The sequence below is a fragment of the Onychostruthus taczanowskii genome, unplaced genomic scaffold, assembly GCF_017590055.1.
Source record: "Onychostruthus taczanowskii isolate IOZ18803 unplaced genomic scaffold, ASM1759005v1 scaffold59, whole genome shotgun sequence".
NCBI lineage: Eukaryota > Metazoa > Chordata > Aves > Passeriformes > Passeridae > Onychostruthus > Onychostruthus taczanowskii.
In genome coordinates, this window is record NW_024503568.1 from 694,975 (window position 1) to 711,740 (window position 16,766).

Consider the following 16,766-nt stretch of genomic DNA (forward strand, 5'->3'; position numbering starts at 1 on the left):
GGTAATTAATTTGAACAAATCTGCTCTGATATATGCCAACAAAATTGGCATACTGTTATTAAAAACATTCAGAAAACAATTAAGCATCACAACTTTGTTATCACAATGGAAGACACAATGACACCCTTAAACTCATTGTTCCCATTAATCCCGAAAGGAAACCTTGAAAAGGTTTTAGCAGCATTTTTTATCACAAAGGTAAAAGTTAGTCGTCCACATTTAAAACAAGCAAAATGAAAAAAAAAAATCCTCCAAAAACCCCAGGCAATAAGGAAGGAGATAAATGCGATAAATGCACCCTCCGAATACAAAGTTGTTCTCTTACTGGCCATTTTAGGTTGTCAAGTATTTTTCCCTTAGGTCAGTTTACTGATTAACATATATAACCAGTGGACAGAGAAGATCAGTATAGAGACTAAAAAGTTCAACCAGAGAATTATTTTTGTGAAGGATGGCTCAAATTCATTCACTCAACAACAGTTTTCAGCAAATAACTTTCATTTACTCAAACTCTTTATGCAAACTGTAACCTAGGAATAGTGTAACTTTCTACCTGTAATCAACATGGTTAGTAGCCTGCACTCTTTTCCCAATATGTATTCTCAACGAACTACAACCCTATCATAAGAAGACATGCAATTCATTCAGCTGGGAAGCAATCTTTAAAAAAAAAAAACTGCATTAATTTTGTAAAATGTAAATTTCTAAGATGCCACTAGTGCTGTATTTGTTAGTCAAAGACATTGAAATATTTTGACTTGATTGTGCTCTTACAACCAGGCCCTAAGTTTCAGTCAGCAGCATCACAGGTCTTCCAGGGAAATGGATACCGCATTTAAGTAGTGTGATAAATACAGGTGATCACTGAAATACTGAGGAAAAGCCATGCCACTGCCAGAAACTAAAGGTGACTGAAGATCTCTTGCAAGAGTAAACTTTTGCTGTCAGTGGAAGCACTGTGCAGTGAAAGGATGCTTTTCCTAACACTGAGGTCAGCATTCAACAGCTGCGTAGGGGTCACAATCCACTATCTGAAAAATGCACTCCCTGGTAGGAGTTTGACCCTAGTAGAAGATGTTCCTAGGGGAGCCACTATGTTTGTTTGGGGTTTTTAGATTAAATGGAAGTAGAACTGTAGAAGAAGCTGTCTCTGGTCAATCATAAAAACTTACTTGACTCAGGTATCAGTTATTTTGTCTTTAGACATATTTTGAATGAATATTGACAGTTCCTGTAATTTAATTTTCAGATATAGGTAATTGCAGAACATAGGGAGAAGGGCAGGGGGCAACTTATCTTGGTCATCATAGGGTTTTTTTGCCTTTACTGTGCAAACAGGAACAGTCCAAATACTATTGCATCTTAAAACCAAATTCCTGCAAGCAGAAGACAGGGCTATAAGATAGTCAGAGCTCAGTCCCTGGAAGCAAATACAGGAACAGGCCGTAGGATCCTAAACTAGGGTTGACACCACCTTAAAAATTCTGCACAAGACAAGGCAAACGTGAGTTGAAAAAGATAGAAGAGTTTCATGGGTCATATGAATAAGGTCATCTGCTTTGCCTTTCCCAACTGCATGGAATCAGTGATTTTTTATTTGTGTAAATTTGTATTGGTATAAAAAATTTATTGCTTATGCTTGTTGAGTTATTTGATATGCATGCCAAAAAGTTTGTGGACAGCCACAATCATTTCACCTCGTATGTATGACTAGGGCCAACACTGGGTAACTACACGTGTTGTTTGCAAATCGTTGTAAAAGCCAGTAATGTGTTTTTACCCAAGGCTGTTTTCCAGTAGAGTTTAAAAATAAGCTCAGTAATCAAAGATCACAGCAGTAGCACAAATGCTCCAGAAGATAAGTAACTGATTGCATGTTTTGCTGCATCTGATTCATGGGTAAATGTAACCTTCTCACCACTTTCACATTCAGTTCAACTCCAGTTCTCCATCTAAGGAGAAATTTTTATCTGTGCTGCAGCAACAGCACCAATTAATCTGTATTCACTGACTAGGTCTATTTGCACACCTTTGTTTTCAGCTGATTTGTCCACTTATAGAAAGACAAAATGACACTAAGGAGCATATCTGCCCCTCAAAAAAAAAACCAAAATCCCCACAAAACAAATCCACAACTAAAAGTCCTTGCCATATTTTAAATATAATTATTGATTTAAAAACTTACTTCTCTAATGCTTTTTGCTGTCCATTGAAAGCCACAACAGTCCTGATTGCTGTCAAAATTTCTTCTGCCACAGCTCCTGCTTTGGCATAAGCAGACAGCTCTTTAGCAGTAAGGGATGCCAGGAGCTGAGAAGGTGGAAAACAGCTGTTATTGCAGCCTACTGAAGGAATACTCACACTGTCTTGCTGAATAACAATCACACAAAGTGCTCAAGATCAGATTGTAGCAACAAGGGGGTCAGCTCCTCCCCATACCTTGAATTTCCCTCAAATAGATTTCAATTTATCATTGTCTCCTCATTACAATCAAAGGCAACAAAAAGATCAGGTGAGCTTCCTGACAGATCCTCTTTCCTCCCAAGCCTACAAACTACACTTGGGAAGAGTGAAGGAGCGAGTGCCATAGCTGGTCTGACTTTCTGAGGTGTTCAGACACTAGAGCACCAGCAGATACTGAAGTAAGCAAGAAAAATCACATTACAGCCTCTAACATGCTTTTCTTAGCTTACTTGTAATGCTTCAGGCAGGAAAAAGCCCATAAAATGAGATAAATAGCCGCTCAGGAGTATGAGACATACACATTAATGTGGCTAAACAGTGCACAAGGGGAAAGTTCTGCTATCTGAAAGGGAAACCTCTCCAGCCATTTCACTGAATTATATCACTTCAGATTTCAGCAGCTGTATGTATCTGCAAAGTCATATAGATTTATTTTGTACACAGTATGAAACCTGGTAAATTATTTGCAAGAGATGTGCCACATCAGTGTGCAGATGGAAAGGTATTTGTGCTAGGAGGGAAAAGCGAGGCCTCCCCCAGTGCTTGCCACGAGGAAACTGCTGTGCCAGAAAGATGCTCTGACACAGATTACCCTCATGAAACATGGCATGAGGACAGGATATGCAGACAGAAGGAACACAACTTACAGGGAGTGTGCTTGGGAACCAAGAGAAAGGCTGCAGGAGGAGTAGAAATCAAATTAAGAGTGGGGCCAACCTCCCAACTTAGAAACCACAATAGGTTTTTCCCATTCTCTACCCCTTTTCTGTGCATAAGAATTGTAAGGTTTTTCTGGTTTCTTTGTTTAAAAAACCCCACACACTTACAGTTGACCAAATTGCTGCTGATGCAGCAAGAAGAGGGCTGACTGACATAACCACCAGCGTCAGCTTCCACCCGTAGATGAATCCTATAATAAGCCCTGACACAAACGTGGAAAAAAACTGCAGAAATATACTGATCTTGTCTCCGATGCCTCCACGGATAGTGTTGATGTCACTTTAAATAATAATAATAAAAAAAGATTTGTTAGTTTAGAATGACTCTCATTTTGACTCCCTCCCCCTTTTCTTGCTGTGTGGCCTCATGTCAGGAGCTTTGCCATTTCCTAACTGGCAAAAGAAAATTTCTAACCACAGCTACTGAACTGTACCATTAGGCTCTTCTGTAGCCAAAACACAGCAGAAACCTCCTGTTTTTAAAGATTAATTTTCTGTATTCTCAACATTCTCTGCTGTTTCTGTGCCATGTCACTAGGTCACCAATGACCTAGTTTCCTCATCTGGCATCCAAATGGAGCAATATAAGTAAACAATCAAGCAGCCTCCTCACTCAACTTGACCAACTCTAAATTATTTCTTCTGCTCAGCTCTCCGATGCATTTTGTGTTTGTAATTTTGGCTACTGACTCAGATGAAGAGCTAACTCCATTATATCATACCATTATTTGGAATAACCTCAATTTTTATTACAAATTTTCTTCCCTATTTTCTCTTCCCAGAACACACAGATATAAGAGTTGAGAGTGGTTTCATTTAAGCTTCTCATACACTTTTCAGGACAAATCTGTGTCCAAAGCTACTATAAAATCCAGAAAAAAAATTATTTAAAAAAAATAGTGTTCCCACATATAATCCCATAGCACATGGGCATTACAGTCCTCACCCCTAAATCTATTTAAGTTTATGGAACAACTCCAAAGACTTTTAACTGCCTAGATAGACTACTGCCTGAGATACAAGCCATATTTGTACAAGTACTGATACTGAAGTACAGGCTTGTTTCTATTCAATTAAGTGTCAGTTTTTGGTGTTTATAAACTAGGTGGAGACAGCAGAACTGTTTGTTTAGCAGTGGCTGAACATGTACTTCATGGACTTCAGAAAGCCAGTGTCAGGCATTTCATGAAAAAACCCCTTCCAATGCACATATCACAAACTGCACAAATGAAGCTGAAAAAGATAAGGCATTTCTCACTTTGAGCTGTAATATTTCACACTTTAGGTTTGGTAGATTTTTTTTGGGGTTTTTTAACTGTCTATAAGCTATTCTGCTGAGATAAATGTCAGTTTTCTTTTAGGTGCCATACTTGGGGATGTGTGTAGGTGTGCAAAAAAAACCAAACAACCAAAACAGAGCTCTCACTCTGTCAGTCTGGTGTTCAGTGTTCCTATCTGGGTAGTATCAAACCAAGCCATCTCCTGATGGAGCACTGCAAAAAAGAACTTCTGCCGGATCCTTGCGGTTTGCCTGGTAGCAGCAACCAAAAATGTCCACACTTGGATGATGCTCAAGATCAACACAGCAAAGCCAATTCCCACGTAGTAGTAAGCAAACCTGGAATAAGGGAACAAAAGCCCATGTGATCCCACTGTAATTCATGAGAGAAGTTAGACACACAGAGCAGCAACTAGTCTTCATTAATCACACCAAAGTAAATTCTGAAGCTTGTGATTCATTATTGGGAAGGCAAAAAAGGTTTCTGCTCAAACAGATACGACAGTAAAAGAAAACTCTCCAATATGTTATTATCAGGATAACTACAAACCCTTACTTTGTCATTTCTCCTTCTATATCCACACCTGGATCTGATGAGGAGTTGGAATTGTTTACTGAAGTATCTGTGAAGAGGAAATAAAAAGCAGGAATATTTGTGGAAGTGCTATATAGAGGAATTGATTCATGGCAATATGGGGTCGTCAAGTTTGGGAAAGTTTTGTATTTTGCAGGGGGGGTCTTGCAATACAAACTTAAATACAAAATTATTTGGCAAATACACATTTCTTTTTAAGCAATTAGTGATAATTGAGTTTGATTGTACTCCCTACTATCTCAACAAAGTCAAAGTACATTCATAAGTGCACACCCAATGCTTTGGTTTTGCCCTGGTCTAGTCATTAAAGATGGATTGAAATGACTGGGGTATTTCAAGCAGGATGAGTGTTGCTCATAATATGCTTCCTTAGATACCTACCAGTGTATGGTCTGGGGGGAAAAAAAAGAATCAGCCTCAGTAGCAAAGCACAGCCAATATGTAGAGAAATTTAATTTAAACTCTTTACCATTGGATTGCACGCCACTTAGCACAAAGCTGTTTGTCATCTCTCCAAAGATAATGATCATAAGTGGCATTCCAGTACCATTTGCAGCCGCTGCAACCAAGCCAACTATCATCAACAGGACATCCACCCCATCAGCATAGCGAAACTATGTAAGCATTAGACAGAAAAAAAAAAAAAGAGAAAAAAGTGACATTACACCTGACAGTTCATGCATTTGCTACAGTACAGCAGACTTGCAGAACATGCTCCCTTCACATATTCCAAGTAGCAGCACTCCAACTGAAGGTAAACTCAGCACATAAGGATTTTGCAGTAGTGCAACAAATCTTTAAATTAGTACCCAGGCTGCTAAGAGAACACTGGCAGGACACAGATTCTCAGTCTGGGAAAAATCCTACATGCTTGCAAGTGATGATGACCTTTGTAGAATAGATTGTGTTTTGTGTTCCAGTGAGTTACATATTTACTGAGATAATGCATCTACTATGTAAACAAGAGTGAGTTATTGACCAGCACCTGGCTTATACCTACCATTAGAAAAAAATTTCAGCAGAGATAGATTGTATCTTAAGACTTGTCTAACCCTGAAGCTCTTTTGTTTGAAGAAGGGTGTGAATTCAAACTGCTATAGATATCCCAGGATATGGTTAATCTGAAATTGGAGCATTTTATTCCTGGCTGCCCTAAGCACCTCATAAAGTGTAAATACACATGGAATAAACCAGAGAAGAATAAAATTTGTTTCAGAGTAATCAAGTCAACATGCAAGAGCTATTTTTGTTTGGGAATAGCTGTCCTATAGAAAACTGCCACAAATCCGTTATCACTGGTTCTCAGAGAGCGGGTCTAGAATCAGCAGTCCTCAGGTTTCTTCTCCAATTTTTGGTTGCCTATGAATTGTCATTCATAAAAAACTCAATGTCAAATGAAGAAAAGAAAGTATAAAGCAGACCATCAGACAGGACACTAACCAATTCAAGAATGCCAACCATTCGTTTTTCTGGCTTCTCATCTTCCTTCCTAGAGTAGAGTACAAATACTAATTAAGATGAGGGTTTTTTTTAGCAAACCTGTGTTAAGCTCTTCTCCTTCCCCTGCCCCTCTGACATCCCCATACACCCAGTTAACTTTAAGTTTAGAAAACACCTACATTTCCTTCTTGGGCTTTAACTGATCGATTTGTTCTACGTGTTCTTCATGCTGGAAAGAAGCATCATCACATCCCTTGCTTCCAGATTCTGTGAAATAAAGACTTTTTTAGCATAACATCCATCTATTGTACTACTTTCTTGTGTCTTTCACTGCTGATTCTTTTGCATTTAAAGACTAGTTTTTCTCATGTTCTTGGGAGGAAGTTTCAAGAAAAATTCGCCAGGCTCTTTCTCAGCAGTTCATCTTTATTCCCAGAAAAAGCTTCCATGTCCATTTCTGAGATGGAAACAACTTCATTTTTACAATTACAATATATTTATATGGAAAGATTATCAAAGACTAAAAGAAAAAGAAAGTTAATTCTTCCTTCAAATACTTGCACAACTCAATGCAAATTAGGAGAAGTCCTCACAAAATGAGTGGAATTGCTTATAGTGAAGGTTATAATTGCTGTAGGTAACACAGAATAGATGGCAGTTAACTAATGAATCATGTCCTTGACGCTAATAACCATCTTCACTATTCAATAGCAGTAGTTGTTACAAGTCCCACTTCCTTTGTACTGGGTGGGAGCTTCCGAAAGTTAGATGAAAGCACAAGCCTACCCAGGAAGCTTATAGTTCTAAATTCATAAAATAAGACAAAAATATATGTAAATAAACAGATGAGTACAGTGGGGAGCCAGCTCTAAAACAAAAGGAGACAAAGTGCTCCCCATACCAGCCACTCCCAATTTATATTTACCTTAACTTTTGCTGCTGACCCACAATGAATAGAATTTTTTTACCTACTGTTTTAAGGTTAGTTAGCCTACAATGGCTGTTTGAGATAACCGTTTGAAAAGAATAACATTCTTCCAGCTTCCCTCAGGAGAATTGTCATGCCCAGGCTAGGACCCTCCTGAAGAGGTTTACAAATGCAAATCAGTTTTGTTGAACTTGATGGAATGATTCATACAAAAAATATTTTACAGGTGTGGCTTCAATTCACTCATTCATAGGAAACTCATCATGTTATTGCCTACAAAATCACTGTGGCAATCAGGAGAGCTTTACAATATTCTTTAGGTTCAAATCTGTGGAACATATTCTTCAAACACATGTGTGATGTTCCTTCTTACCAGGATCGGAGAGGTTCTGTTCTGTGGAATTTGCAGAATAGTCCTTCATTGTTCTTTTTGTTGTGTGCTTATGAGAGTCACATTAATTAGAACCTGCAATAAATCCCCCCCAACAAAACACTTTGATTTAGTAAATATTTAAAGACTTCACATACACAGGTTTTTCCATGATTCATCACATTTTGGTCTCACCATTATTCTACTTGAATAGAAAGACTTAAAAAAAAAAAAAGTAACAGCATGAAAAATTAAAAAATAAGTACTATAAATGAGATATTAAGAACAGTGCACAGTATTAGATGACTTAGGCCAGTGGCCTGTTTCAGTAGTCTTTTATGATAAATCCTGAAATTATTAATATAAAAGTTACTGTAAACAATCTATTACAGAATAGATTATTTCCCCCATTACCTTATGCTTGATTAGAACTAAAGGAGCAGCTGTAACATGGTCACAAGTACAACGATAAGACACGCACTTGTTATGCCATGTGGTACTAGGATGTATTTAGAGGCAGTAAGCAACTGATATTCTTATTCTCCCGAGGCTTTTCTTGATCTATCAAATATACTGGTTAAAAAATCCAAAAAAGAACAACAACAACAACAACAAAATCCCTAGCAAAAAGCCGCACATGAATCTGACGAAGCCTAAAACAACACTGACAAGAAAATGCCTAATCAACCTCAGATAAAGAGCGAAAAGAAAAAAAAACCACCAACAAACACCTGTTCGACTTCTGGCTGCGTTTTCCCCCTCTCGTTGTTTCAGCTCACCTCCACAGCCCACGCAGACTCCAGCACGCGTGGACTGCCGCGGCCCCGACGGCGCGGCGCGGGCAGGGCGGGTCCGCAGCGCCCGCCCCGGGCTTTATAGCGGCGGCGGCGGCGGCACGCCTCGGCTGCCGGGGAGGCTCGGCGCCGCGGCCGGCCAGGGCCGCGCTCGGCTCGCCTTGCACATCAAGGTCAGCGCCGCAGCCGGGCAGAGGCGCCCAGGGTAAGAGGCCTGCAGAGCGATGCCGGCCGGCTCCTGCCCTCTGTCGCCTTTGAGAAGCCGCCCCAGCGTGTCCGAGCCTGCAAAGCGCGCACGGAGAGCCCATCAGCCCCTTGCTAGAGCGCTGCTTCCGTCCTGACTCTCACAGAATATGTGAAAGGGACCATTAATCTTAGAAGGGGATCACTGGATGTCATCTGGCCCAACCTTCCTGCTCCAGTGGAGTCATCTAGACCACATATCTTAGGATTGATTGGTACAGATGTATTTTGAATATTCCCAGCAAAGGAGGACTTCACAGCCTCTCTAGGAAACCCGTTAAGAGTGCTTGGTCACCTGCACAATGCAGAAGTTCTTCCACATGTGGAACTTTCTATGTTCTAGTTTCTGATTGTTGTCCTTTACCCTATTGCCTGGCATCGCTGAGAAGAGATGCTTTGTCCTCTTGGCACCAAATACTCACAGGCATCGATGAGATCCCTCTCAGGCTAAACAGGACCACCTTCCTCAGCCTTTCCTCATAAGTGAGGTGCCTCAGCACCCTCATCATCCTCACAGCCTTACACTGGACCTGCTCCAGGAGCTCCACGTCTCTCTTATGCTGAGAAACCCAGAAATGGACACAGAGTTTCACCATTACTAAAACTAGATGAATCTAAACCTAGAAAACTCAGCTGCTAAGCAGAGATGAAGGGATATTTGGAGATTTGCTTGTCCAGGGAAACATTCAGATCCGGGAAAGTCATCTGCAAGGTCCTGTCACGTTTGGGAAATTGCATCACTGCACTAGGAAAATTTCAAATAAGACTGAAAATATGCTGGTGAATTTCAACCAAGAATTGTTATTAAATAAAGGCTTTTCTGTTCCACATCTAAATGACATGTCAACTGAAGCCAGCTAAATCCAAAATTGTTTTTAGAGAAACTAAGCAACATGTTTTGCTCATTTGGTTCTCACCTCTTCCCCACAATTTGTGTGGAATTTTGTTTTTTTTTCAGAAATAAGACTGTTTCTTGGTTTGGGTTAGTTGAAAGGGTGGTGGTTTATTTTGTTTATGTCTTTTTTTTTTTCTCCCTTCCGAAGAAATCAGGTAAACAAATCAGGTTTTCTGCACAAGCTTAAAAAAATAACAGTTCTTCAGCTCCCCCACTGGTACATATTATAATCAATATAATTTGCTTTCAGTAATGCCTCTGGGGTTTATGATATATAAACTCCTAGTTGTTCTTCCATGCACCAAATGCCAGTATCCCAGAGAAGACTCCCAGCTATTTAAACTAGTTACTCAGCTGAAATTTTTCTCAAGTAACAAGTTCAAGATTAGGCCTAATTTAAGCTTCTCTTGTCCACCTCCCACTCAGTATTCAGATTATGTTTGAATTACATTCATTGGTCATGATGCTCTGAAAGAACCTCAGAAGAAAATGCATTATTGGGTGTTATTGTCTCCTGCCCACTGGAACCCTGTTTGTTCAGGCAGAGTCAAACTCCTGCATGTCAGACCTGTGACTGTTTCTGCACTTTCTTATCTCATTAGCATTACCTAGGATTTATATTACTTATTTATATTTTCTATTGCTTGTATGTATATATATGTAATTTATATTAGCCTGGAGAAAAGAAAGTGAAGAGGAGCCTTGTCTTTCTCTACAACTACCCTAAAGGAAGTCGTGGCAAGGTGTGCATCTGCCTCTTTTCCCAAATAACAAGTGACAGGATGAGGAAGTGGCCTTCAGTTGTGCCAGAGGAGGTTTAGTTTGGATATTATGAAAAAAGATCTTCACCAGTGTTGTCAAGCATTGGAATAGGCTGCCCAGGGAAGATGTTTTGTCACCATCCCTGAAGGCATTTAAGATGTGTGCACTGGCACTTAGGAACATGGTTTAGTGGTGGACTTGACATTGCTGGGTTAATAGTCTGACTCAATGATTTTAGAGGTCTTTAGGTCTTTTTAAACCTGAATGGTTCTGTGATAATATGGCTCAGTGTTAAGCCTGCATTATGCACATAGACATCTGTTTTCTGCTTCAAAAAATTAAGAAGGCCTTTGGCTTCTGCTGCCATGAAGAATATGAATTTACAGATTATTGGAAGAGACAGAAACACCAAGGTGAAATTACTTTGCTGTCCCAGCCTCAGGCTTCACAATTTTATGGAGTATTTCCTTCACCAAAGGTAACAAGTTTTCTTCTTACTCATCTCAAAAAGAGTGAGAGCATCTCCTTACCACATCTCAGGTTTTTGTTTAAACCAGTCATAAACTATTTTCAGAAGAAACTATCTTTGCATATAAAATTTTAGACAGAGGGACATCCCACCTGGAAAGCAAACTCCTGGTGTGGGATTGAGAGCACATAGATAGCAAAATAGATGAATGGAGGTAGCATGAACCCAAAAAAAGTTGCTAGGACTCTATTACAGACCTATGCAATACTCACAGATGGTACTCAGCATTCACAGTCAGCTAGGGAGTGTTTAATACCTCCAAAACACAGACACTCACTTTTCAAAGCTTCATTATTAGTTATTCACGCACAGTAACAAAAAAGTTGTTACAATCACAATTCAGATCCATTGCTCTGCACTCCACAGGCCTGGCAAGAAAGAGCCTGAGTTCCCCTGCATAGAAAAGTTGGTCCAAAAAGGGTGTGAGAGAAGAGCAAAGAACTGATCATGCAGAAAAAAAGAATCACAGGGTGTTGAGCAGGAATTTGTTTCCTTCTCTCACCCTCCTCTCCCCATTTCTTCCTTTGGAAGGGATTATATCCTCTATGCAAGTTAATGAGCATGTTCAAAGGGGCAAAAAACCCACCCAAGCTAAACAAAGAGATTAAATAGAAAATTAAAAAAGAAGGAATAAGAAATGGTCTCCTGGAAAAATATTCCCCATCAAACTTACTGAGAAACATGAGCTTGTAGTCTAGTTATAGCTAACTACTTTATGCTTAAGTTAAAAATAAATCAGTGTATTCTGATATTTTTGCAGAAGCCAAAATTCTGGAATAAAATACACCTGTAAAACAGAGAAGACTCCCATCAATAGAAGGGAGAGGAGCAACACAAAAAAATGTAGTTTACAATTTTGCCTTTGTAATTTTGGGATGAACATACTATGATAAAAATATCATAATTCAGTTTGGAGAAGAAATACTATTCTTTCTTTGTCCAAAAATATTTTCTATCTTTGGAAGGTAATATATGCATCTGAAAAATAATCTGTCCCAAATAGCCAATATACACCCATATCTCCAGGTGTTTGGTTCATCTGTCCAAACATTGTCACTGACAGGAAGAGCAACATTAAACACAATTAAATGTAATCAATTAACACAACCCATAACAGACTAGAAAATGTATCTGCTTAAAAAAACTATTATCAATAAGCACATTATTAAAAACAAGCAAACACCCTACCAGAAACACCCTGTTACACAAGCTGCAAATGAAGACTTGTTTCCCCAAGAAAACCATTAACCCTGAAAAGAATGCAATGCATGGTGTGCAAAACCAGGTGATACCCAGCTTTACTGAAACATTTCCTCAAAGTGACAGTCAAGTACAAAGATGTACTGTATTGTGCAGGTATTATAGCTCCTTACCACTTTGTGGTTTCTCCAACAGACCAGAAGAACACCAGCAAGACGCCTCTCTGCATTCAGAAACTATATGTGGGAAGTTAGGGCTAATATTTGACCCACTGCCTTAATTACAGCTGGTCACCTTCATATTTCATGCTGGCTTGTAACTCACAGCAGGACCTATAAAAGACTGTGTTGCACTTTGGTTTTTGTTGCTTTGTGACTTTTGCTTATGTGAGATCCAGCCAGAAAGGACTTGTCAGAATCACCTTAAGATAAGAAAGTCCTGGTTTCTCATTTATTTGTTGGCAATCAGACTAAAAATGGAAAATTGTTATTGTAGGGTTTGAGGACCATTAGTTATAATCCCCTCCCACATATCCACAACAGTACAGTGGCATTTGTACTGTACTGAAGCTCAACAGTAAAACTATTAGTAATCACAGGGAGTAGCTGTAGTCATGGCACAGTGCTTGGAATTAGGAGACTGGATTTTGGTGGGCATAAATGGAGCGGTTTAATAAAGGAAGCAGACAGTGAAATGCTGTAATTCTCCAAAGTGAAACAATGTTGCAGTTATTCTGCTGTCACATTGGCAACTGCAGAGCTGTTGGAGATTTGATGCAGTGAAAGGAGAAGGTCTGGGTAGAGGTGAATGTTGGAAGAATGAAAAATCAGATAAAGAAATATGTCCCAACACTTGAACTTTCTGAGAAAAACTGAGCTATGTAATCCAAAAGTCCTAATGCTGTAACCAAGCAAAACCATTATTTGTGGTTTCCCAGAAACTGGGGAGAAGGAACACATCTGATTCTTCTAACTAAACATTAACATCAAAGATAGCTATTTATTTATAACAGTTTATAAACAGAACAACTTGTAAGAATTCATTAATGCTGAAATAGTTTTGCAAGTTCTCTAGCACACGTTCTCTCAAATAATAAAAACAAGGAAATGCATCTCACCTGTGAAGTTTTTAGGTCTGTTTTAGGTGACACTTCAGTGATAAGTGTGAGGAATTTGGCAGGATTACTATAATTCCTCTTGCCTTAGAAAGAAAGTCAAGCCAGTGTGATTCATTGCTTTTTATAAAATAGAGATTTTTTTAATTCTTTTTTTCCTTCTAAGTAATAGAGTGAGATAAGCAGTAAGATCATATCAAGCAAAGAAGGCAGACACTCTGCTGAAAACTTTGTATGCCCTGTGCAAGAAAATTTCATACATTATGGAAATGGTGACTTAGGTCAGAAAAAAAATCTACAGAGATAGTAGAGGGGGCTGGATGTTGTTATGCATGTATTTCTGAAAGACTGGGAGGAAAGAAAGGGAAAGGGAGGAGGAACTGCCTTGTGTAAGCAGATAATTAATTCTAGGGCCTTCCATCCTCTATCAGGAGAAAGACAGAAAAATGAGCTATCAGTTCAGGAGTATTAAGTGGGCAACAGAGTTGAGAGGTAAAAAAAAAAAAAAAAAAAAAAAAGTCCCTTAAATTCTTGGAAAGTCCTGAGAACAGAATTTTCTTTCAAGAGTTAAAAGAAGTAACTGGAGAAGAGCATTTCTTCATTTCATCCTGAGAAATGGAATGAGATCAATGAAGGAGATTTCCATAACAGAGATGGTGATATTCTATAGTTCATTAGTAGTAGTAGTATTTAGAGAACAGTAGTTCATATTTAGAGAAAAAGAAAGGAATAATAAAATAATAAATGAAAGCCTGAATATAAGATTATTTTTTACCCAATAGGATTATTATTACTCATGGAAAGGCAGCCTAAGTGCAAAAAGGATAAAAAGAGTCAGTAACTAATAGAAACTTGTTATGAACTTGAAACACAAATAAGAGAACATTTCATGCAGAAGCATGATATTCTTGTGTAGGAATAATCTATCAATAAGCAGAAGTTGGGAAGGACTTTACAGGAAGCTTTTCTACAAAATAGCATCTGGGAGATGTACTGGAAGGAAAACTGAATAGAAGCCAATGCTGTCAAACTAGGATGAAAAAAACCAAAATTCTCAAAAGCACAGAAGTCACATGTGAAACATGTGGAGTAGTATTTTCTCTGTGTAGCACTGTCAAGTCCTGAGCTGGAGTTCTGTGTTTAATTTTGGTTGTTTCAAGACAGATGTGAGCGATAGGAATTACGGAAGAAAGTGAAACTGAAGGCATATGAAAGATATGACCCTTGAGGAAAGACAGATGGAACTGGGTTTCGTATAGTGGAAAATATGCAATCAATTCTAGAAAAATCTGAAAGACTATTGCAAAACCAGTATAATCCAGTGTCTTCCATATCTACTGTGTTAGTGAATTACAATAAGAAAGAAAAAAAATTTAAAAATGCGCTGGGCCAGATAACTGATGAAACTCTTGGTGCCTAGACTTTTGATTTATTTATTTTTGGTGTTTCTATTTCTTTTAAAGTCAAGCTATTTTGTCTATGAGAAAAAAAAATTGGTATAGATTATTTTGCCTTGAGGGTTGGGAAAAGATGAATGAAATTGTCTTCTGAGATCTTCATCAGCTCCATTTTCTCTGTGGTGCTGTTAAACATAATGAAGGGTAAAAAAATTTGTATTGTGATTAAAGACATGAGTTTAGCAATAAACTGGGTCTATGGAACAGCTGGCAACAGTTTTGGTGAAGGTCTCACTGGTGAAAGATGAGAAACCGGACAAATGGCAGGGACTTCACAACCCAGTCTGTAACCTGGGAATGGCCCATTGAAATTATTACAAATTTTCAGTCTTCTTTTTGGAGTGCATCAGTTATTTCACTTTCAGATGAAAAGTGGGGTTTGGTTTTGTGAATATTTATTTTTGAGTTTACTCCCAAGAGCTTATTTCTATAGAACACTTTTTGATCTTTTCATCTTTTGCCATCCTGGAACATTGTCCTTGTGGCTTCGTTTCTGCACACACATGATAACATTCTAGAGAACGCAATGTATATCCTTAGAGTTGGCCAACAAAAATGCTTTTCTGTGTTTTTTTGTTCCATATAACATCACTCCCAAGATGCCAAGGAAACTCAGGCTAAGTGGTATTCCATAGAAATGTGGCCTTCCAGAGTGACTATTTCTGAGCAAAATGGATAAAGCCATGAAGTCCATGGACCTCTTCTGCAGGTAAAGGATATATTTTCAGCAGTGTAGACATAACTCCTGATACAATTTTTTCACTGGTACTATTTCATAGTGTTTCATGATTATAACCCTAGGATGAACAAAGCTGTGTGAAATGAAACCTTTCTGGGTCTGAAAGGTCTTATTCAAGCACTCTATACCAACTCACATCAAAAAGTTAGGTGACAGTAAATCATCAACAGTTCATAACACAAAAATGTGAAGAGCATTTAATAAATTAAAATTCATTTAATGAATTTTTAAACATTTAACCCTTCATAAAATATAACTCTTAATACAAATAACTGTGGGTTTCATATTTAAATAACATATATGGGCAAGTCCTGACTGAGAGAGTGCCTGTCTCCAGATTGAGCTGGTGTTAAAGTTTGGGAGCATTGTTTTTCCTAAATCATGGTTTTTCCTGTCTGCTCCACCACCCAACTCTGCACCCTAGCTGTCCCCTCTTCTGAGAGACACAGAACCTGCCTGTGCAGCTTGTGTCACCACTTCCCTCATTTCACATCCACATTTTTCCTTTGTTTAAAAGTTCCCATTTCTTTTGGCATGCCTCAGGTGCTGAAAATCTCAGCTATCCCCTAGTTCTACATCTCAGTCACCTCCAAGATATATGGTCCATGGGGACGTGAATAGGAAAAGCATCCTAGAAGTAATAAGAAATTGTCACAGAACACAGGAGATGGGGAAAATTTCTGAAGGCATCTGCCTTGTACTACTTGCATGCAAATTACCATTGATCATCAGAATTAGTTTGGTTGTTTACCCTAATTATAGATTTGGCATAAATCTGTCAGATGAGAGAAGTCACAGTTTCTGCTCATAAAGTTGCGTTATGTGGTCACAATATTGTTTTGCCTTGGGGTAGTTAGGTTTTTTCCATGACAGACCATTCACTTATACTTGGCTGCATTCTCTTCTGAGGAAAAATGTTTTGGCATTTCAGAAAAAAGCAGTAGGATTCCTGCCAGCTGATGGTTCCTGCATTTCAGACTGCAGTGTGTGGTGGCTAGTTTTGATGCTGGCTAGGATGGCACTGATTTCTTTTCAGAGGTAACAAGACAGACAGGGCTGAGGGGAGGAACAAAGTATGACACCTGTCTGTGGCATAGGTAGATGTTATGTATAGGTAGATGTAGGTATAACTGTGGTGAGAGGCAGAGTGAGAACTCTGTGTCCCAAAGCTGCCTTAGTCAAACTCCAGTGCTTAAAAGGATGACACTGTCATCTTCTAAATTTCCTTTCCTTTTGAGT

At 38.8% G+C, this 16,766-nt stretch overlaps 1 protein-coding gene across 4 annotated transcripts in view; it reads right to left on the reverse strand.

Annotated features, from left to right (window-relative positions):
* The window catches only part of ABCB5 (ATP binding cassette subfamily B member 5), a 34,025-nt gene extending 25,389 nt beyond the window's left edge, over nt 1-8,636 (reverse strand). Inside the window, exons 1-9 of one of the 4 annotated variants that reach the window (XM_041418260.1) lie at nt 8,574-8,636; nt 7,798-7,890; nt 6,676-6,763; nt 6,497-6,545; nt 5,526-5,670; nt 5,018-5,084; nt 4,609-4,800; nt 3,291-3,462; nt 2,186-2,310 (exon numbers count right to left, since the gene is read on the reverse strand). In XM_041418260.1, the coding sequence (XP_041274194.1) occupies nt 2,186-2,310; nt 3,291-3,462; nt 4,609-4,800; nt 5,018-5,084; nt 5,526-5,670; nt 6,497-6,545; nt 6,676-6,763; nt 7,798-7,846 (887 nt within the window). In that variant the 5' untranslated portion in view covers nt 7,847-7,890; nt 8,574-8,636. Of the gene's footprint in view, nt 1-2,185; nt 2,311-3,290; nt 3,463-4,608; nt 4,801-5,017; nt 5,085-5,525; nt 5,671-6,496; nt 6,546-6,675; nt 6,764-7,797; nt 7,891-8,525 lie in introns of those variants that run through there. The other 3 variants (XM_041418261.1, XM_041418259.1, XM_041418262.1) reach the window with 3 other exon arrangements.
* Nucleotides 8,637-16,766: the final 8,130 nt, after the last annotated feature.